This window comes from Rhodnius prolixus, unplaced genomic scaffold (genome assembly GCF_049639745.1).
Source record: "Rhodnius prolixus isolate KJV_2025 unplaced genomic scaffold, Rpr scaffold_4, whole genome shotgun sequence".
NCBI classification, from domain to species: domain Eukaryota; kingdom Metazoa; phylum Arthropoda; class Insecta; order Hemiptera; family Reduviidae; genus Rhodnius; species Rhodnius prolixus.
The window spans coordinates 41873137-41894613 of NW_027411614.1; the positions used below are offsets into that span (position 1 = coordinate 41873137).

The 21477-nt window shown below is 31.1% G+C and overlaps 2 protein-coding genes and 3 long non-coding RNA genes across 9 annotated transcripts in view; 2 read left to right on the plus strand and 3 right to left on the minus strand.

Moving 5' to 3' along the window:
- The window catches only part of pds5 (cohesin associated factor B pds5), a 33328-nt gene extending 31156 nt beyond the window's left edge, over positions 1-2172 (minus strand). For 4 of the 5 annotated variants that reach the window (XR_012459202.1, XR_012459201.1, XM_074130278.1 and 1 more), the window contains exons 1-2: positions 1913-2172; positions 309-441 (exon numbers count right to left, since the gene is read on the minus strand). Coding sequence is in view for 3 of the 5 variants with exons in the window: in XM_074130278.1 (XP_073986379.1) it covers positions 309-392 (84 nt within the window). In the remaining 2 variants the exon portion in view is untranslated. The remainder of the gene's footprint in view (positions 1-308; positions 442-1912) is intronic. The other variant, XM_074130279.1, reaches the window with a different exon arrangement.
- A 1388-nt stretch (positions 2173-3560) lies between these two features.
- Positions 3561-21477, minus strand: part of LOC141455332 (orexin receptor type 2-like) — a 118566-nt gene continuing 100649 nt past the window's right edge. The window contains exons 3-8 of the mRNA XM_074130284.1: positions 10951-11098; positions 10393-10644; positions 8683-8848; positions 8393-8505; positions 6627-6850; positions 3561-5120 (exon numbers count right to left, since the gene is read on the minus strand). Of these exons, the coding sequence (XP_073986385.1) occupies positions 6675-6850; positions 8393-8505; positions 8683-8848; positions 10393-10644; positions 10951-11098 (855 nt within the window). The 3' untranslated portion in view covers positions 3561-5120; positions 6627-6674. The remainder of the gene's footprint in view (positions 5121-6626; positions 6851-8392; positions 8506-8682; positions 8849-10392; positions 10645-10950; positions 11099-21477) is intronic.
- LOC141455336 (uncharacterized) lies at positions 17363-18804 on the plus strand. Its single transcript, XR_012459211.1, has 4 exons — positions 17363-17604; positions 17919-18063; positions 18556-18637; positions 18710-18804. It is a non-coding gene; the product is annotated as an uncharacterized lncRNA (long non-coding RNA).
- LOC141455337 (uncharacterized) lies at positions 18808-21134 on the plus strand. Its single transcript, XR_012459212.1, has 2 exons — positions 18808-18881; positions 18961-21134. It is a non-coding gene; the product is annotated as an uncharacterized lncRNA (long non-coding RNA).
- Positions 19939-20553, minus strand: LOC141455335 (uncharacterized). The gene is made up of 2 exons (XR_012459210.1): positions 20136-20553; positions 19939-20054 (listed from the first exon to the last, which is right to left on the minus strand). It is a non-coding gene; the product is annotated as an uncharacterized lncRNA (long non-coding RNA).

The following is a 21477-nucleotide window of genomic DNA, read 5'->3' on the forward strand; positions in this document are numbered from 1 at the left end:
CAGTTGTAGAAGGAAACATTTGTGCGAATACTGATTCATTATGCTATTCTAGATCAGACACGCAATTAGATAGCTAAAAGAAAAGGATTAAAATAAAACACAAACTAAGTAAGTAACAAGGACCACCTTGTACAACAAAACAATTCACAATTCAGTTTCTGATAGTGTCAAAAATTCCAATAATTTTACCCTCTGTTCGGATATCATTCCATTTTCTTCATGTAAGATTTATGTAGAAGAGAGAAAAAAAAACTTGAATCAGCAATATACAATGAAACCATAATTTAAACTAAATACTTAAAACTAACTTTCAATCTTCTGATAAGCTCGTCTGGGCCAAGTTCGTCTGTCACTGGTTTGCATCCCTGAGGATAAACTATTTCGTGTGGCATCTTGCATATAAACTTTTTTTGTTTTGTACTATACGTATAAACTTGATCTCTGAAAAAATAAAAATAAATAAATAAACAAAAAGAACTGATGAATTGGTTATTAACTAAATGCTTAAGTTTACGATGTTCAATGTTGACAGGAACCAGCGGAAAAGAAAGCTTTCAATACTAGAAAAGTCGCATGCAGGATCTTAAATGAACAAATAGTAGAGCAATTTGTTTTAATGCAAAAAATCTGATGCATGGCTTCTTTTTTTACAATATATTTTAACAACTAATTCGAATTTGTCTCAAGTAGGAAAAATGGAAAAAAACTTATTAATAGCTTGAGCAGTTTCATAATAAATGATGCAATTTAAGACATAATAAATACCCAGATTGTAGTTAGAATATACAATTTATTCTTAACACTTGTAATAATGCAAAATCAAAAACAAATCTTGAAGTTACATTTCTTTTGTAATTTGTCCATCCACCAGAATACTTCCAATATTAATAATTGGCTTTATTGCTCACAAAATTTATGATTGAATTTAAGTTACATTTCGGCAGATGGGATTGCCAAAAGGCATCTACTTCAGATAAACCTTGAAATCGGGTGAAAAATTAAAAACTAGAATTAAAGTAGTTTTAAGAAACGGTTTTCTTTAGAAAAAAAAGAAAAGCGAAATTAATAATTTAACTCAAGACCGAAAAAAAATGTGATCACAAAAAGTGTTGCAGAGTGCTAAAGCAATGTTCAAACAAAAAAGCCATTTTTTAATTAAAAATACGTATGGATCTTAAGTTTATTTACTGAGAGAAAAGTCATGAAAAGGTATTGAATGCTTCAGCGTTAAAATTCACATTAATTCCAGAGAGATTAAAAGTTTTACTGTTTTCACATGGAAAAATCAAGGGTTCCAAACCGCAGCCACCAAACAACTTGCTAATAATAATAGCTAAATATACAGCAACCAAATCTTTAAAAGTCTTATTTACAAATGTTTTTATACATTTGTTATAAAACACTACATTCTATTTCACAAACAACGCATAAAGCAGATTAAAATTAACATATTCAGGCAACCATTTCTTCTAATTTAAAAAATTAAATTTTTTGTACAAATCTTTTAGAAATCACTTTTATACAAATCCTTAAAAACAAGTTCGAGCAAGACATATTGGAATGATGCCGAGCTGTAATAACACCGTTCTCATGACGGTATTGAAAGAACATGTAACCTTAACAATGCAAAGGGCTAGGCTTGCCCCGCGAATGAATTATTAGGATATCAAATTCAGAAATATAAAATTGAGGTTGTATATAAGCTAAGGAAATCAATAGTACTTTCATAAATCATACTGTTGCTTTTGTTTAGCAAAGACATAACCAAATAGGGCAACTTCAGTTCGTAAAAAAAAATTAGGTTATAAATTACTTTATAAGTTTTCAAATGGTAAAACATACATAAACATTATTTTCAATTGATTTTGTAACATAAAAACTGTTAATATCGTTTGACATCCACAAAACTTACCTCTTACCACTCAATCATTAAAATGCAATGAGCCTTTTGGTCACATTAACGTAGTACGTACACCTTCTTTAACTAATATTCCATTAATTCTATAATTTGATACTAAAAAAATTCTTAACCAGTTAGAAATAATGAACAAATGATACCTAAAAATAATAACGCGTAGAATTAAAACGAAATTAACCACACCAAAGACGCTTCTCACAATCACAGTCAAAACAGAATTGGTTAGTTAGGAACCGTGCCTATGCGCTGTGTCCGTTTAGCTAGTTATGCAGCTAATGCTCTTTTCTATCGTTAGAATGCAGTAAACTCAATGGCGTTTCAAACATTTTAACGAACTGTTAAATGAAAATTTACTCTAAAAACGTCATGAATACATAAAAAATAGGTTCTTTTAAAAAAGTTAACATAAAAAAAAATATTTTTATTCATTAATAGGTCTTTTTAACTAAAAGTTTATCACAAAAATAAGGGACAGCTTGTAAATTGACGATAGGTAGTAGCACCTGTTGTCTGTAGAACCATTTATGGTTGTTTCTCATTTCACAAAATTTTCAAACTCTTGTTTGGAGTATCATTACCAATAATTGGAAATATTAAGTTTTTCAATTTGGGCTGACCTAAACAATCACTTGGAAAGTATATTTTGCCGCCTTACCCTCAAAATGTTTTTAATCTAATGCTATGATTTTGATTTTTTATTTATCTCAAGAAAACAATATTAATGACCAGAATTGTTGAACGCACTTTTTCATCAGAAAGTTCTAGTGCAACAATGGCTTTGCAATTAAAAACCGTGTGATATGCTTCAATCACCTGCATCTCAACTTGATAGCTGCTAACTTCTCAGTCCATCTCAGCAATCTCACAAGCATGGAGAAGTAGCAGTGAAAGTCTCGGTGTAGTTTCGAGAACGTCCAGGATCCGTTTATTTCAAAGATTAGGATCGAAAACAAATTATTGGAGCACAATGAAAAGATCACCAACCTACTGCTAAGATTTCCTCTGACAGGGATTACATTACGGTATATTTGTTGGTAACAATTAGCTTTGTTTCAACAAAGAACAAAATAACTTCGAAATTTATTGTTTATAATTCCATTTTAATTTTTAAAATGCGGCCGCTTTTGCCTTCCCTTCATCATTAGCGCACTAGTATGTCCCGTTGCCTAGAATATGTATCTACTAAAATAGTGGTTAAAATGGAGGTAAAATTAACTGATGGTACGCCTTCCGTGTTTAATCAAGTATTCTACGCTAAGTCGTCCCCCCTTCTTTCGTGAAACGACGAATTGAGATGGAAATTCAAACCAACTTTGATTAATTCAGTACCAGTTCAAATAAACTTTACAATTTGCTCCCTCAGGATCGAGCCCATAGTTAAATCATATATAATTTAAAGAAGTATCATATATTTTGCAACAGATATTGTTGAAAAGAACCAGCCATTTAACTCATCCCACTAAAGAACTGATTCTTCTATACCTATATAGGTATAACGCCGCAGTTAAATTTGAAGTACAGAATTAAGTCAAATTATTTTGTCAGCTTTTGAACATTGCTAGCAATGTTGTATTTATCACAGATAAGTGGATGGAAGTAGTTACATCTAACGAGGTACAGGTAAATAAACAAATTATCAATGTCAGTAGTACCTTTATATTACATCATACAAATATATAGTGAATCTCAGAGAGCGAACAAGAAATATTTTCCGACTTTGAAACTAAATCAACCGTCGAAATATTTACAAACTTGACTTCTCATAAAATACTATATCTTTTACAAATATTGCAAGTTATATATAGTGCGAAACAAATTTCAGACAGTAATTATAAACATATTTTTTAAGTATTTTATTTAGTTTGGCAGTTTTGAAGACAGCTAAATCAAGACTTCTAATTGTTACAGTTAAGCATTTACTCAAGAAAATGTACTTTGTAATTTATCTTCCTGATCAATTATAACGCTACACTCAAAAGTGTGGAACTCAATAAATACCTGATTTATATAATGTCATCAGTTTTTTTGGAGGAAAGAAGATGGTTCAACTTTTTTATTTCCTCTATCTTCTCTCCCTCTAGCGTTAGAACTTATAGTTCTCTTTTTTGATTACATTAAGCACACATCACCTTATAATAAAAATCACTAAAACCATTATTTCCCTTCAACAGAATCTTATCAGTTATTATAGTGGTAAGTGAACAGAAGTAGTTACTAAAGTAGGTATAGTCTTCTAGAAACACCTTCAGCTGAGATAACTAAGAAGTTTGAAAGAAAAGTTAAATCTGTTAACATGCTAGAAGACCTCTTCTACCAAGCCTCGAAGAATATGCTGGCTATCTATTTTGCGCAAATGACCTGGATGAGTCATTGCTAGGGCATGATCTTTCCAAAGTGAAAGAAAAAGAATGTGGAAATATCTACAAATCAAGTGGGTCATTATCCCAATAGCAGCACCTATTAAGATTTATTTTAATGGAAGAATAAAGACCTTAACTCGATAATATTGTATCGGCCAACAGCTTTATCTTCTTATATAAGAAGACGTGAAAGAATAAAAAGCGTAGGTTGATTTTTGTTCATGGAAAACTACAAATCTTCAAATGACTGGGGTTTTTATAAAGCAGCATTAGGCATTGGTCTTAATTTTAACAGCATTCGTAAATGAGAATAGATAAATTTGACAGAAAACGCTCAAACTAGCGGCCCATCTGAACACCCAAACGCAAACAACAGCATTGAAAAATACATGATGCAAAGTAGTTCCGGTAAAGTTATTATAGCTTAATAATGAGAATAATGAGGCAACTAGTGATTCTCAGTAGGTTCTAGAAGAACTGGACTGTACCTGCATCAAGCGGTGGCGAGTCTAGTTCTGTTTAATATTTACTCACACGTGCATAAGAGATTAACGGATTGGAAACTTTCATGTTTCACGGTATGTTGTCGAAAAATTCTCGTAAAAATGACGCGAACGATATTAAGACCCAATGAATATGTGAACAAAACTAAACTCTTGTATCAAATGTTAATTCAACAGATTCAAGAATTTTTATCTTTTCTAGAAGCAAGGATCAATTCAATAGTTTAATTTTTAATATTAGACATTTTAGAACTTTCCTGCCAGAAGAAGCATCTCCTGTAGTTACCTGCATCAAAAGTTTGAGAAGAAGCACTTCCAGTGTCGCTTCAATGGTCTAAACTAGAATAGAATACACAAATTTCGTTAGGAGCCAAAAGCTAAAAAGAAATTTAATTTAATGTGTTGAAATTTCTATTATTAAATTACTATGTTTTGATCAGTAGAAAGAAACGTTTCATGTCAACTTTTCATACGTTATTTAGTTCTTTTATTAGTTCTTATAATTATACTTAATTTCAATACTTATAATTATATGCGCATATGTATTAAAGTTATGAGTAATTCATTACAAAATTGCAATGGCATACTCAATACCATTAATAGTAGTAGTTAATACACGATATGTGCATGAAATATAATCAATTTATTCTAAATCCTTAGTTGGCTCAATAGTTGTTTCTTTCTACTGTCCCCCTCCCCAAAATAATTATAGATCAATAGTATTTATTAGGTATCATTAAAACATTGTATTGAATCTTTATTTATTTTTTCCCCTACAACTTCCAATTTAGTTGTTTCGATCTAAAAAAAAGATATTAATTTTCGATATTCTTTCGTTATTAGTTACTTCTTTTTCTTGTTGCTGATCTGCTTTGGAAATTTCTACATTAGAATCACTTTACTGTTTATAGACTTTTTAGGAATTTTGTTTTTAGTAAAAGTAATCTTTTTGCAATTAACTCACAGCACATTTACTTATTTATTCATTTCCTGATCTGCTTTGAAGAGATGTTTCGAACAACTTTCGTGTGTTCATCATTAACAGTTTACTTAACTTAAAACAACTTAAATATTATTTCTTGTCGTATCATTATACAGATTAACAATTTTAGGAATAAATATATTTTCTTCTTAATATTTTTAATTCCTTTTTTAACCATCTACTTAACTTTTCTAAGTTCATTTCCATTCTATTGTATTCTTTTTTTTTTTTTTTGCTTGGTTTCCTTTTGATTTCTTTTTTATTAAGAACTAAACGCGCTATTTTTACTAAAAACAAAAACATTAGAATCACTTCCATTTCCATGTTTCCATGCCTGTAAAGAAGTCTATACTTTCACAGTCCCTACTCACACCAATCACAACTAATTAAAAGAACACCAAATCAATAGCAGCAAGTTAGGAAGAGTCATTTAAGATAGACGATTTTATCCAGCGGAACCAACCACCTAACAAAAATTCTTTTGTTATAAAATTATTGGTTTTACTGTAATTTGGTTTCGCCCAGAAAATTAAAAATAATAAACTAATAGACAATGAACAGCGTGACAATAAATTCATAATCCATAGATTTGACACATCAGTGGCCGAATGCAGCCACTCTTAAACATTTACAAGTGATATGATTGCATTTATTGATAAGAGTATTATTAAACATATCACATACATAACATATTGTATATACACATCCATACATTTATATTAAATTAATAAATTACAATTACCTATCTACAATTAGTTACAATTATGTACAGCCCAGTACATCAAGACAATAGAATTTTGGAAGTAGAAAAGTCATAATTTTTGTTTTTTGTTTTTTTTTACTCCTAAGTTAGAGTCTCTAACCTTAAAATAATGAGCAGTCTTCTTCTTTCTTATCTTCCCCTTTTTTGTTTAATCCATGTCAAAGTTTGTGGTCGTGGGACCGAAATGTGCTATCTCAGTTCTGGCTGAGGTGATCTGCGTTAGTCGACAATCCCGACAGGCAAGTTCGCTCCGGGCACAAACACGATCGGTTTTGGTTACAAAACAACAGGTGAGAGTTTTTCTGAATTCTTTACGATATTTACCTGAAATGATTAAAATAAATACAATGCAGCATTCAGTAAAATAAATGATACAAACAAATGCAAGTGATGCAATACTAAGTACAGTGGGCGGCGGTAGAGGATGTTTAAGTTCGAAACTCAGACGAAACATGTTGTTCGGAAGGAAAGGTAGGATTAAGGGTACCAAATTAGTGTGAGAATATTGTTGGTATTTTGAGTTAGCGTTTGGGAAACATTCAGGTGCACTAACAACAATCAAAAACTAGTTCAGTGATGATAGAATTTCTTTAATATGCAAAAAGAATCCCGCAACATCTTTATATACCAACTGAGTTGCAATGTTTGAACCCTTTAAAGAGTACTACTGAGTTAATAACCAAACTTCTCGACATCTTCTGAGGAAGTTCTTGCATTTCTTTCCTGTTCAATACGAGAGGAATTATAGAAAGTCTCAGAGAAACTGGTCTGTAAAGGCAACTTTTAACGTGCATTCCCCCTGTTAAGTAGAAAATTTGCATAATTTTAAACAGAATAACAGGTAAATTTCCGTTATTAAAAAATACGAAATCCAAAACAAAATCTTGGAATATCAAGCAAAAATTTCGAAGTTATTACATGCATCGCCAACAATTCCACATGTACTGCAAATTTTTATTTTTTAAAATTTATAAATTTTGCTAAAATAGATGAGTTTGATTAAATTTACCAATGATTCGAAATAGTTGCTGCGAATTCTTTAAAAAATTACATTTTAATGCAAATAATCTAGGAACGAAAATGAAAACAATACATCTGTAGTAAATATGGCTAACTAAACATGTATGCATGTGAAAGTCGTGGTCAAAATGGAAACCTAAATTTCAGAGAAGAGTACCTCGAAAAGTAAACATCATAATTTCTCTTACTACTAAGCAAATTATCCAGAAATACACTAAGTCCGAAAAATAGTGTTCAGAAAGTTTTAACCATCTTTTAAATATAATAAGAATTATACTTGTTACTCTTCCGAGTTTGAAAAGTATTACTTGACCAAAACTGTAAATTGTTTGGGCTACTTTTTTTTATTTTTCATTCACCATCACCTAAGTCATCACCTGGAGATCTATCGGTTTTGTTTAAAATTATTCTCATGAAAATTGATTTTAAGGAGAAGTTTCAGGTGGTCACGCTTCCTTCGAATTCCTTTTATTGTTGTGGACCTACAGTGTAGCCAATATCAAGAAAAAATTGAAGTTGAAAGAAAACCTGAATAATAATTTTAATGTACGAGTAAGAAGAAGTGAAGACAGACCAGATTTTTTTTCTATATCCTTTTTTTAAAAGGTGTGCGGGGAAAAACTCGATTCTGCAGTTTTCCCAACATTTTCTTGTTGGATCGAAACTGGGATTGGGTAGAAGCTTTTATATTGTAACAGAAAACTAATCAAAATGTCAAGTGTTAATAAGTTCAGCATCGCTTTTTAATTTGTATTCTGTTTTTAAAGTAATTATTTATTTTTACACGATTTCGGGAAATCTATAATTAGAATGCTACCATTCATGGATACGTTATAGAACTTTTACCTGACATAAAATTGTAGATAAGAGGATTAGTGGCCGAATTAGCATAACACAACCAATGTGAAAGCATTGCCAGGGCTACAGTGATGTCGTTTTGAGGTATATCAACAGTATATCTGCAAGTAAAAAAACAACATAATATTTTATTTTACCACCAAACAAAATTTGAATAAACTAGGCCAACTTCATTGAATAAAAGAAGGTGTTCACGTAAATTCATGAATAGTTTATCTATACAGGGAAAGCAATGCATTTTCCCCCAAAAACAGGCGTAAATCAATTTTGATTCCTACCTTAGAATACTGAGCAGATGTACAGGAAAATAACAGAGTGCGAACATTAATACCACACACACCAACATTTTGGCAGCTTTCCTGCGAGATCTTATTTGAGCCTGTGTGCCACCGGATGTAGGTCCTCTGGATACAGCCATGTATCTTCTAGAATCTACACTGCTCCCTGAAACAAACAGATTTCAATTTTGTTTACTAAATATTTGTAACTATTGAATACATGTTTTAACAACTGTTTTCAAGACTTTCGCTTATGTTCTTCTCAAGGTTCTAACACACAAATTATTTTCTTATACCGAACATTAGATTCATATTTAATTATAACATACTAACATCAAACAGTTAGTAAACAATATATTACATTGAAATTTATAACATATTTAACGCCTCACAGCGGTACACAAGAGATCGCAAAACTTCAATTATTTCGGTGCCATTATGCTATACTATTCTTGAAAAACTTCTACGATTTTCTTTTAAACTCCAATGCTATTGCATTCATGTAAAACTATAACCTTTAATTTGAACATTTTCCCACGAAAACGCTGCTTAAAGCGGTTCTTTGAGAAAAGTTGGTTAAGCTTCCTTCTCTAGGTGTAATTCAAGCGTAATGTGCAGCCTCATTACCTCTTTAATATTAATCGGTATTCAAATATGTAAGAGAAATTCCAAAATTGAAGAAAATTGATGGAGTGGAATTGCCGATTTAATGAATAAATGTTTTTTATGCTTCAGACAGCTAATTTTTTTGTTTTAATGAAATAATTTATTTTAAATAAAATCAAAAATTACTTTTAAATAGACATTGCACATGAAACAATAATAAATGTAAAGAAGAAAAGCTAAAGAAAAACACAACTTCATAAGATAGCTTGGTCTCAGGTTGAACGTTGCCACTTCTTTGCAGGGATTTTGAGCTTTATAAGAAAAAAATAATTTCTTATTTATCGTACGCCTTGTACTTATTAAATGCAGTTCAGTCTGGTTTAGTACAAATTCTACGAATTGCAATAAATTGCTAAAAGTGAAAAATAAATATTTGCAATTAATCTGGTCTTTTCCTAGATTGTTACCATATATGTTACATACACACTAAACGTAACTAGCGGTTTTACACTATTTACACTTTACAAATTAACCGAAATGTTTATCAACTATTCAGTGTTCAAATAGTACACATATTGACAAAACTGAGGACTGTAATAAAGACATAATACTACAGAAAAGGTACACAACATAAAATTCTAAATCAGTGGCGTATTCTGAATTTTGACCCAATGCGTATAATCGAATATTTCACAAACTCTTCCCTTACAGTTTTAAATTTTCTGTGTTTTTTAAATACAAATATATATGTATATACATACCTTAATGTTAGTGCCACTTATCTCAACAACAAGTAATTTAATTGTTTTATTCATTGAATCGTTTTGTGAGGAAAAAGTGAATCTACAGAGGTTTCCAGATGGCAGAGATCAGCGGTTAAATCGTATCCCAAAAAGCTCGGCCAATTAGAAAACTATTCAGTTGTATATTTTTGTGAACTAAATAGAGATTTCTTTTGTAGGGCGGGCGATTCAATAATTTTTGAGGAAGTATATAGCAGTTTAGAAATATTTTACATCTAAATCCTAGGTCTGACAGTTCACCGAAACATATCTAACTACTATGCTCATAGTACAAATGGGCGAAATTTTGAATATTATTTACCTGAAATGTAGCAAACTTCTCGCTGATAGCGATGGCCAGGTATGTTGTCCGACTTCCAAAGGACTCTGACAATTTGAAAGTAAGCAGCAGAAGTAATGGTGAGTGGCAGTAAATACAAAAATACAATTTTAGATGTGGTGTAATGACGTTCGGCAACATCGTCCCAGGAGGCGATACATTGTGTGAACAGTACCGTTTCCACGTGAAACTTCTTACGACTGGCTGTACGAAGTGTTATCAACTCCGGAATATCTAAAATAAATAAATCATAATTAGAATCTTAATATTATTACACTAAAAACTGCAATGACTGGCTGGGGCTAAACAAGAGTAATTTTTTTTAAAAATCTTCGACGTTTCCAACAACTCTTGATTTCTTTCTTCAGGAACTCGCTTGAGAAGGTGACCACAAAATAGAAAATACAAGAATTTTTTTTTGTTACCCCGGTCAACCAATGCTGTAGGCATTGCAACATCTAAACATCTAACTTACTCATTAGTAATATTATTACACTTAATAATCCATCTAAATTAATTGAAAAAGAATAACTCTCTTACCGTACAACAATGCGATTATCCAGATGATTAGTATGGCAGTTTTAGCTCGAGATGTGGTAGATTTGAACTTTAATGGAAAGCAAATGGCATACCAACGATCTAATGATATGAATGTAAGAGTCAGCACGCTGACCGCTACGGACACTGTCTGAAATCGAAACATCAAATAAATTGATTTCACAGAAAACGTGCTTTTGACAAAACAAAAAGGTATTCAAATTGAATTGATTTTTATTGAAAAAACTGACATGTTCTTTAATGAAGATCTAAGTTTTAGCATAAATAAATTAGTTTAAGGTTTTCTTCAATCAACTTTTTAAAAATGCCCAGATTAGCTGTTATCAATATTTTTTAATTTGCGAAAGTAGTAGCATCTTTTTATTGGGATATGCCAGCTTCTCATGGGCACAATGTTTGAAGAACTTCATACATTTAATATCTATAAGTAATAATTAAAGTTCAAATCATTGAATACCTATAAGTAATAATCCGGGAAGCGAGAAATAAATACGCCAATTGGAAGTTAAAGCTTTCCCCAAAAAGTATTTGTCTAATTACGCAAACTGAAAAACGAACATGAAAGAATTGAGCAATCAAAGTGTTATCGGTTATTCTTCAAGTTTTCCACGTCAACTTCTACTTATCACTTGATGGGCATGTGCTTCATGTAGTTACGTTTAGCTAACAAGACAACAACCTCCTTTAGCGTACAGGTTAGTTAGCTGTGGGCTAACAAGTTATGATAAAATCTTGAACTGGATTCTTTTGACTTTTGGATTTACAAAATATGAGAAATTTATAGTGTTAATATAAATTTAAAAAATGAAAAGTATGAATACAAATAAATAGGTACAAAATTTAAACACAATATTTGCTATTTATTCCAACTATTTCCTTAAAACTTACATATATGCTTTGCAAGATCGCAATACCTTCTGTTACTAGAAATTGGAGAAAGTAAAAATTAATATTCTTAAACAATTTCTCAACTCTCGGAATGAAGTCTTAACAATGTGAATTATAATGGAAAACTACAGCGATCTTATTGCATACATCACTGAATCGAAAATAACATTTTTTTTCAATCCACTGAATCCAAACAAAACTTCCAAATACATTTTAAATTTTAATTTCCAATTGAAGGCAATGTAAATACAGCACAGAAGGAATTATTTTCTCAATGGGATGCTCTCCTACAAAAGTCTGCTATTCTCTCTATCACCTCTACTTCGCAATACTTGAAAGACATTGTAATTAAGTTTAGCTCGTCTTTAAATATGTATCTTTCTGACACTCAGTTGAATTTTGAAAGACTCGATGCAAAGTGCTCTGAACAGTGTCTTTAAAAACTCTCTTCCCTGGTAATTAAATTAACTTTCTGTTCCATGTAATGAAGATTGTGATTAGAATTCATTCGCTGATTATTTCCACGGTGCTAATTAATAGCAGCTTTAAAACTTGCTGAAATAATGACTACAAAAATCGCAGCTTTTTGTACATACGTCAGAGTTGAAAAATTAAGTCCAAAATATGGATCCGTTAGAAGGAATTATATTTTTTGTTCGGAGTTAAAATGTACTTATAATCAACATTACGCTTTTTCGTGAGGTTTTTGACGATCAACAGTTATACAACTGTCCTACCGGAACTTTTAATTACAACGCATCATGTGAAATTTTTACGGGTTGACCTATTTTAATCGATAAATTTACATCTTTTCTTGAAAATGTATCTAAAAAAGTGAAAAAATATTCAGTAATTTCGAAAATTTGACTCTATTACAATCGTTCCATTCTATGAGTAAGGATTTACTTTTATTTTATTTTTTTTAAATTCAAAAATGTAATTTATTCACATTGTGTCACAATGCACACATTCCCACAGGAAATAAATATCCGGAAGTTAGTATAATTTCTAGAATAAAGTAAGAGATAATGAAAAAAGTCCTTAAACGAGCTTAGTAAAGATGGTTTCCAACAGTGCAAGTTTGTAGCGCCAAGTAATTAAAGGGTTACTGTCAGAAAGATATACAGCGAGTATTTTTCTCCGAGAAAGTAATTTTTATTTTTTTTTTATTTCACCAGAAATACATGTTTTGGGATTAGTAAAGTATATACTTCCGCCCCCGTCCTGGAATCGGTATTTGGACGATAAGCCCCGCCTGAAAAAAGATAGGCGATTAATTTACTTTACATGTTTTGTAACTTCAACAAAAAAAAAGAAAAAAAAAATATCTCGAAAATTAAAAGTTTAGATTACTCAAACTAAGAATTCCGTTTTAGTACTTCTATCGCTCAACACGTTAAAGTTTTGGACGAATCTGACAACTGATAGTGCGATTTTACGAAAGCGATTTACAGTTTTCGAGGTTTTCTTAAAAATGGTTACACAAATTTTAAACTTGTTAAATTAATATTTTCTGAAATGAAGCGAAAAGAAGAGAATAGAGACAAATTTGATCAATAAATATGTTAAGATCTGTTGTGTATTCTGGTATTGAATTTTTAGAGATTAGTGTACATACATCAGATCATATATTGGCTGATATATGACAAAACGGAGAAGACATTACCGTAAGCTATACATTACCATGGAAGTCCTATGTGAACTTCCGTTATAGCCAAACCAACAAGCAATACGAACTATTCAGTCATTACAATCTAAACTATGCCGACTAATAGCCGATGTGCGGAACAACCATTGACGGTCGTTACCAGCTCTTTCGCATAACTGCTACAGCAATAGATATCACAAGTATTATTCCCACACTTCATCTTTCACCACTACTGCCATCTCTCAACATCCACCATGCCGAATGAATCGCTAGAGTCCTTTCGGCTTGTCTCGTCGGGAATGCTATTGAGAGAGTCCATAGTTTTCTATCATATAAAATTATGACAGGATATAAATTCTAAATAATGAATCAATGAATCAATTAAGTGTAATTCTTAATCAATTACAGCACTAGATTACATTAGATTATGGGCAGATCTGGTAGTTCCCAAGCTACTGCCTCCAAAACGGCCATTTAGTGTTACTCCTTGTAACTCTAGCAGGAGAAATCTTTTCTTCCTTTTTGGAAGGAGCACCTTGCTTACTCACTCTAAAGGTATCAAGTAATTGAGCGTTCAAGTTATAACAATCTAAAGCCATTTAAATATGTTTTACTATAATGTTATACGAGCCATTTCTTAAACAATGATTTGGTTTTGCTTTCAAACATTTATTATGGAAATTCAGAAGATTATTCTCATGTTTGTAAGACCACTCTTTAGACAGACAGCTGTAGTTTAATATTGTATAAGTTATAGCGGCCCGGCAAATTGGAAAAGAAGAAAAGGAAGATTATTTGTTAGATGGAATTAACAGAAATAACAGGGACTAACTACGGGAGAATTCGGAAAGAGTGGCACAAAATGGGAATTCATAAAAATATTAATCAAGAGAAGTTTAATAAAGATAAATTTTTAATAGACATTATGTTTTTTTAAAATATGTATTATTATAAAAAAAAAGTGATAAAAGTCAATATTATTTTCAAAATGTTAAAAATTATGTATATTTTAATGCGAAATAAAGGCTTGTTTTATTGATTTATTAGTTACGAATCGATAAATTTATCATTACAGCATTGGTTTTCAATCTTTATCGACTTACGAAACTTGATTTACTAGATATTTCTCTAGCGGAACACTAACCCCAAAATACTCACTACGTATTAGTGAGTAATTTAGAAAGGAAATAGGAGTGAGAAATTTATTTAACTTCCGGTAGAAAGCTCAAATTAAAAAATTTGACACGAACGTAATACTTCCTCTCTGGAGTTGCGAGAGAAAGTACGAACTTCTAGGTTTGACAATCACAGAGATGGGAATTGTAAATCCTTCATTTGCAATTTTTTCAGAGAACTGCATGAATTATTTATTGAATGATCAACAGGGTCTCTTTATATTCATTGAAATCTACTCTCTGTTCGTGAGAGAGGAGGGGAGGCGCAAGGTCCCTATCAAGATTAACAAGGTTTCCTTCAGGTAATTTTGTATAGAAGGTAACAAAAAAATGCTTTTTCCCTTTTTGAAGACAATAATGGGTGGCTGTGTAAGATCAAAAAAGAGCTAATTGAAAAAGGAAATTTATAGACTAATAGAATTACTTAATTATGAAAGAAGAAAAGGAGTTTTAAAGAGGAGGTTGCAGTTTTAAATCAATTTGAACATCACTTAGTTTCCTAAAATGTAAGATAATATTATGGCCGTATACTAGAGGGATTTCCAAGAGATAAGTCTTTCATCTAGACGAGAATATTAAGTTTTAAAATTGTTTTCTTCTTCAAATTAATGATGTCAATTTTATGTAAGAATATTGCTTAAACATGGATGAATTAGGAACCCGTAGACAGTGTAGGAATAGCTGACAAGAAGTTCATTTATTTAATATGTGTTTTAAAAAAAAAAATTAAGAGAATTTGATTAATAGTATTAATTGTTCCAGTGTTGTAAGTTAAGTTTTCATTCACCGAGTCCAGGTTTTGCACCCACGAGCTTAGCGAGAGGGCAACTGAACGAGGAATTGAAAACAGGGAACAATATTAATATTACTTATTATTTTTTTTTTACAATCGTGACAATAGTTTAGAAGATATTCTACAACTTTAGACGAAAATGGTAATTGTGTACAAGCACGAAGTATCGCGTCCGGTCTCCGCACCGGCTTGTAGCAAGGACAGTGTTATAGATTAAGATAGTGATTCGTACTCCCCCTAATAGTTGTCTCTAGGACAGGAGGGGCCACACATGGAGGGGCCAAAGAATGGCAAGGATATTCAGCAGAACAGCCCTCAGGACTTTCAACCCCGGGGCCAGTCAGTGATCGCTTAATGCTGTGAAAATTCGGACACAAAGGGAGTAACCAAAAGGGAGTGTCAGGGAAAGCTAAGAAAAATAAACAAAGTCCTCCAAGAAAGAGGCTAAACTTTAAATCGCTCCCGAAGTAGTTGAACAAATGCCTAAGGAGGGTGTATTTCGTCTTAAAAAAAAAAGATGAAAAGTTCAGTCCTGGGCACACTCTGCCAGAGCCTTTACAATTGGAGCAAGATTGGAATTATCTAAACGTCTGCAGCATCCCATATCAAATGGCCACCTTTTGACAACCAACACCTTCCACAACAACCCTCACTTATTCTTTGTAATTTCCTTTGTCTTTTCTACGTCTAGCACTCCTTTCTCATATTCTACACCGACTGCTCACTTCACAGAATTTGTTTTTCCTTTCAGTAAAATCTGGCGAGCACTCTTCTACTATATAATACCCAAAGTTTTGTTCCCAACATTAAGCTTATCCTGTAACGGGTTGTTTTTCATTTAGGATCACTATAATAAAAGAACTCTCGAGGGCAGATCAATAAACTTTCAAAGCAAATGGTCTTTATAAGGAGAGGCGGTGTAAGAATGCTGCGACGCAAGGTTCTGGAGATTCAAACTTACTCTTCACGTTTCCGGTCAAGCGATATTTTTCAAACTACGTCATTTTAGTACAAACTTAAATTTTCACTTTTTTTCACAGGTGAGATTATAACACACAATTGAGTGAAATCTTCCTGGTAACCATTTGCAACTATCTGGTGGTAATTAGAAACAATTTGAAACAAGAAAACTTTGATGGAAAAGTCATCAGTGTGCTGAAGAAGTAAAATTGGTACCACGCAGTTCTGGAAAAACCGGCCCACCGACAAAGTTTTCAATATCCTGCCTAGCCCAATAAATAACTTTTCGTAAAACTGTTTTTTTAATGAATTAGTTTTATTAGATCGATTATTTTCAGTAATAATTTTTTTAGTAAAGTTAAAAGAAGCCACCACAATAGAGGCGCCAAATTATTGGCTTGCCGCGGGCGCCAATTTTACTTTCACAAGGTCTTCTCTTTTACTCAGTAGTTAGACAAATTGCACGGAATAATTAAAACTTAAGTTCTCTGTTATTCATTTCTTTTTACAACTTTTTAAAGTTGGAAGTTAAGCCAAATTTTCAATATGAAGTTTCTAAGGGAAATGATCTCAGGATGTAGGCTCAAACTACCATGGAAAAGTTTGAAACAATTTATCCAAAAGTGAAATTAAAATTTAATGAACTTTATGAAACTATTGATTACGCAAAGTTTAATTTTCTTGATGGTTTAAATGATCTCCAGTAAATTTATCAGCCATTGTAAGATTTGTGTTCGTTCGTAAAATGTGCATTTCTTTTTTAATTCTGCTATTGTAAAAGTAATCTTAAACTCCTTATTACTTCTCGACAATAGTAGTTACGTAAACTGCAAGTACTTAGATAGAACAGCTGTGCTCCACAAACTAAATTCATTTTGAACAACAGCTGTACCTGGTGTAAATTTTATCAAATGCTCATTGTAAGTAATAATAAAATTTAAATGAACTAGGAAAATATTTATTAGGTATTACACTGTAAAGTTTGTAATTCCAACTGTTAACTCTGTAAAGTGTTACTTTTTGATGTCAGATTCACATCATTAGCTACAAAAGTCAGCTTGATGCGATATTTTGTTTACAAATAGACAAACAGACAGCATTCTCTAAAAAACTGAACTGTTCAGGGAACTTCAAAACCGATATTTCAGTGAAAACTCTCATTGGAAAATTTGGCATGATTGTAATACTTTCCTTAATCTGTAAGAGAAAGGTTAATACCGATACCTTAATCTTCATTATTAAATTGGTACTTCTTATTTGCTTGATCTAGCATTCTAGAAGTACATTCCTAATTCAATCAAATACCTATTTTATTTGGCAGTTACCTAATAAATAAGCCCACTAACTTCTGTGGTTAAGACGACAAAGAGTGGCATTCAACAATAAATTAAACTAAAATAGTTCATCTTCAAGAGATAGAACGGTTCGAAGGGAGTTCACAACAAAAGGTTGGGGAATTACATTTTTTTTTATTCCTTTATCGCAGGTACCTCCTACACTGAGCTCTTCAAGAGTCATTGTCTGATGCCTTTAAAAAGTGCCCAAGCAAGGACCAAACTGCGGAAGCTCTCACAAAACGGAAGTTGTCAAGAATAAGGCAGAATTTCAAGCTGACTGTGAAGCCTTTAGGTGTTAGTAGTTTTTAATAACAAGCTTTCATGTTCGCCCTGTTAATATAACTTGCATTTTTATAAGTCAATTTAAAAAAAAAAATAGAGCTTTCTTATAATAAAATCAAATTTACAAATTCCATTGCAAGACACAAAGTGATGATCAAATTATGAAATCAATTATTTTTTTAAGAGCCCCAACACAGAAAGTTGTTAATTTTGAAGGCGACAATGCATGAAAAGAGTTAAAATTTGACTCTTTTGTCTTAAAGCAGGGAACATTCGCCAAGAAAAAGGGGCAGTAACGTTTTTTTTTCCTAAAGTTTTTGACTGAAACTATTGGGATTCATCAAGGTTCATAAGGTTTGATTGAATAATACAGATATCTGTTTACATAGATTTCAGTAACGTTAAGAGGTTTCAGTGATTTGTAATGTAGTAGATTTGACCGCCTTCCAAATGTTAACCGATGGTATGCTAGTTAAATCATTTGCTAAGTTTTTGTCGTTTCAGGTGAGACTAGGGTAGCTTGTTAGTCGTTGGTATAATCTGTACGTGGGCAGCAGTTAAAAGTAGAGTTCCAGATTTATTAGAGGTAATGTAACCCAACTTAGTGTTAAAGTTACGAATTAGCTTTTTGAATCATTAATTTTTTTTTTGGAAATAGATTTTTAAAGAGTTCACACGGTTTTAAGGATTTCTAAAGGCGAGCTCTGGATTACGGGAAGAAGGCAGTGAGGCCAGCAAAATTGTATTTAGAATCTCTTTAACAAAAACTTTCAGTTTAAAATGTTAAGTATAAGGGTTGATTAAACGCCAAAAGGTACACAAATCAGCAGGTAACCAACATTTCATTAATATTTCATTGATATCATTAACCTAATTTTACTGTATTAACTTTTCATTAATATTTTTTAGAATTTATTACGTGTCCCAGACCCTTATGCTGGCCATTTTATTCATAATAATTTTTGTGCTGCGAGAAGGCTCGCTTCATCTAATTTAGATTGATTTTAAAAGGACGTATCTATCTATTAATGCACAGGTTTTTTAATGAAACGCAATTTAAAAAAAAATTATTAAATTAAATTAAATTATTAAAATACTTTTTAAAAAATGCATTCACCGAAATTATTACATCAGTATGAACCTAAAAATCATTGATTTAAGTTCATCCTTTGATTAAATTAGTTGGATACAATTTGCCAAGTACACTTCTTTAAAAATAACAGATAATTAATACTTAACATGGTTTATTAATATTAAATATTATTATAGTTATCTTTAATTACACTTTTAATTTGTTTACTTATATTTGTATATATATTATACTTATATTATAGATATAGATTTAAATATTGATATACTAGGGGCGGGCGTTGGTCTTGTAGTCAAGAGCGTGACAATGTAAGTGGTAGAACCCCAGTAAGACTACTTTTTATTTGTCAGAAAAAATTGTTTTTAGTAAATTATGAGCTTTCGCCCCTGTCCACGTCACCTAATTGGTAGATGGACGTTAAATACCGCCTGAAAAAATAGGCGATTACATTACTTTTCTTATTATACAGTATATACTAACTAAATAAATACAACGTAATTAAGGATATTTTTAAATTAATTTATCCCTAGATGGATTACTCTGAAGGTTATATACATATATGTAAAACAAAATAAAGATATTTATATTTTTCAGATGGCAATTATTATTTAAATAAATAAATAAATAAAAATTATTATTAAAGTGCTTTACTAATTATTTGATAACAAAACGTCTTTGATAAGTACTCAATTAAAGACTACATTCAATTAAAGTTTGCAAATGAATTATAATTACAAGTATTGTTTATTTGTTATTAACTGCATAATTTGTGCTCATATATTCTGCAGTAAGACTAATTCAAGATTCAATTTATTTTAAATCCGTGATTCAGATTTCAGCAGCAATAGACCAACTCCTACTTTCCCTTTTCCATTTGAATGTGAGAGTGTGATGATTATTCAGAATAAAGCGCCTAAAAAGAAAAATCGCAATAATAATTTAGATTACAGTTAAAGTAAAGTGCCTTTTTATAACTAATGATGATATTACTCACCTTTTATTATTATATCAAAAAAATTATTATGAATAAAATGGCCAGCATAAGGGTCTGGGACACGTAATAAATTCTAAAAAATATTAATGAAAAGTTAATACAGTAAAATTAGGTTAATGATATCAATGAAATATTAATGAAATGTTGGTTACCTGCTGATTTGTGTACCTTTTGGCGTTTAATCAACCCTTATACTTAACATTTTAAACTGAAAGTTTTTGTTAAAGAGATTTTTGTACCTTTTGGATAGATTTATTTATAGTTTTATAGAGGGTTGCAAACAATACCATATTTACACAGCATAAACATTTATGAATATATCCTCCCTCTCCTGGCTCTGCGTATAGTTAGCCTTTACATCCTGAAACATAAGTAACTCCGACGGACCCCTCATCCTTTCTCACCTGGGCTTGGGACCGGCTTGGCGGACTTAGTCCGTCAGTTAGTTTAGTCTCACATTTAAAATAAAAGTACAAAAATATGTAAATAAATAATAATATAATTATTTTTAAACAAATCTTTCACAGTGTGGACAATTTTTTTTATTTAATATAATAAATTGTTTCTTTTGAATTAGTTGTGCAAATCTTACAACTGCATCAAACATAAAATTAAATTCAGTTCATAAATAAAAGTTTCCTTCATAATTTAGAAGAAACAACGATCGTAATATTTAAAAAGTTACAAGAAGTTGAGTGCAATTCAATTCCATTATGTAATTAAATTAACTGCTTATAGGGCTGGAACTGTGAAAGGTTCATTTAAAGATAAGTAAAACATCAAAACCATATAATTAAGAATATTGAATTATTAAGTGATGACCTTTTGGCCATTCGGTATAAGAAAACTAATTCAAATGATATATACAAACTTAAAACATGCAATTAAATAAAATACAGAAATTAACTTATAAATATCGTACGATAAGACATAGAATTTGTTTTATTCGCAAATATAAATGTAAATTACAATTGAATAAATTGCGTCATCTTTTTTTTATATTATTATTGTTTGAAATATATTTGGCCTGATTAAATACAATAAATTACAAAATGGGAAATGACATCGAAAATGAAGCAATAATTTCTTTCAAGGCGAGTGATTGACTTGAGACATGGAACCTAAGGTATAGAATCGTACCATCAACTATTCAAGTTATTAAATAAAAACTAAAAACAAAAAATGAACACAGTTATTAGATCTTAAGTGAAATAGTATAAAAACTTAGGTGGGCATAATAAATTTGTTGTCACTTACTATTGTGATAGTATATGAGGACCAAACAGAGGTATTCATTGCGAAAAACATATTCTATGTAAACAATTTTTTTACTTCAAAAAAC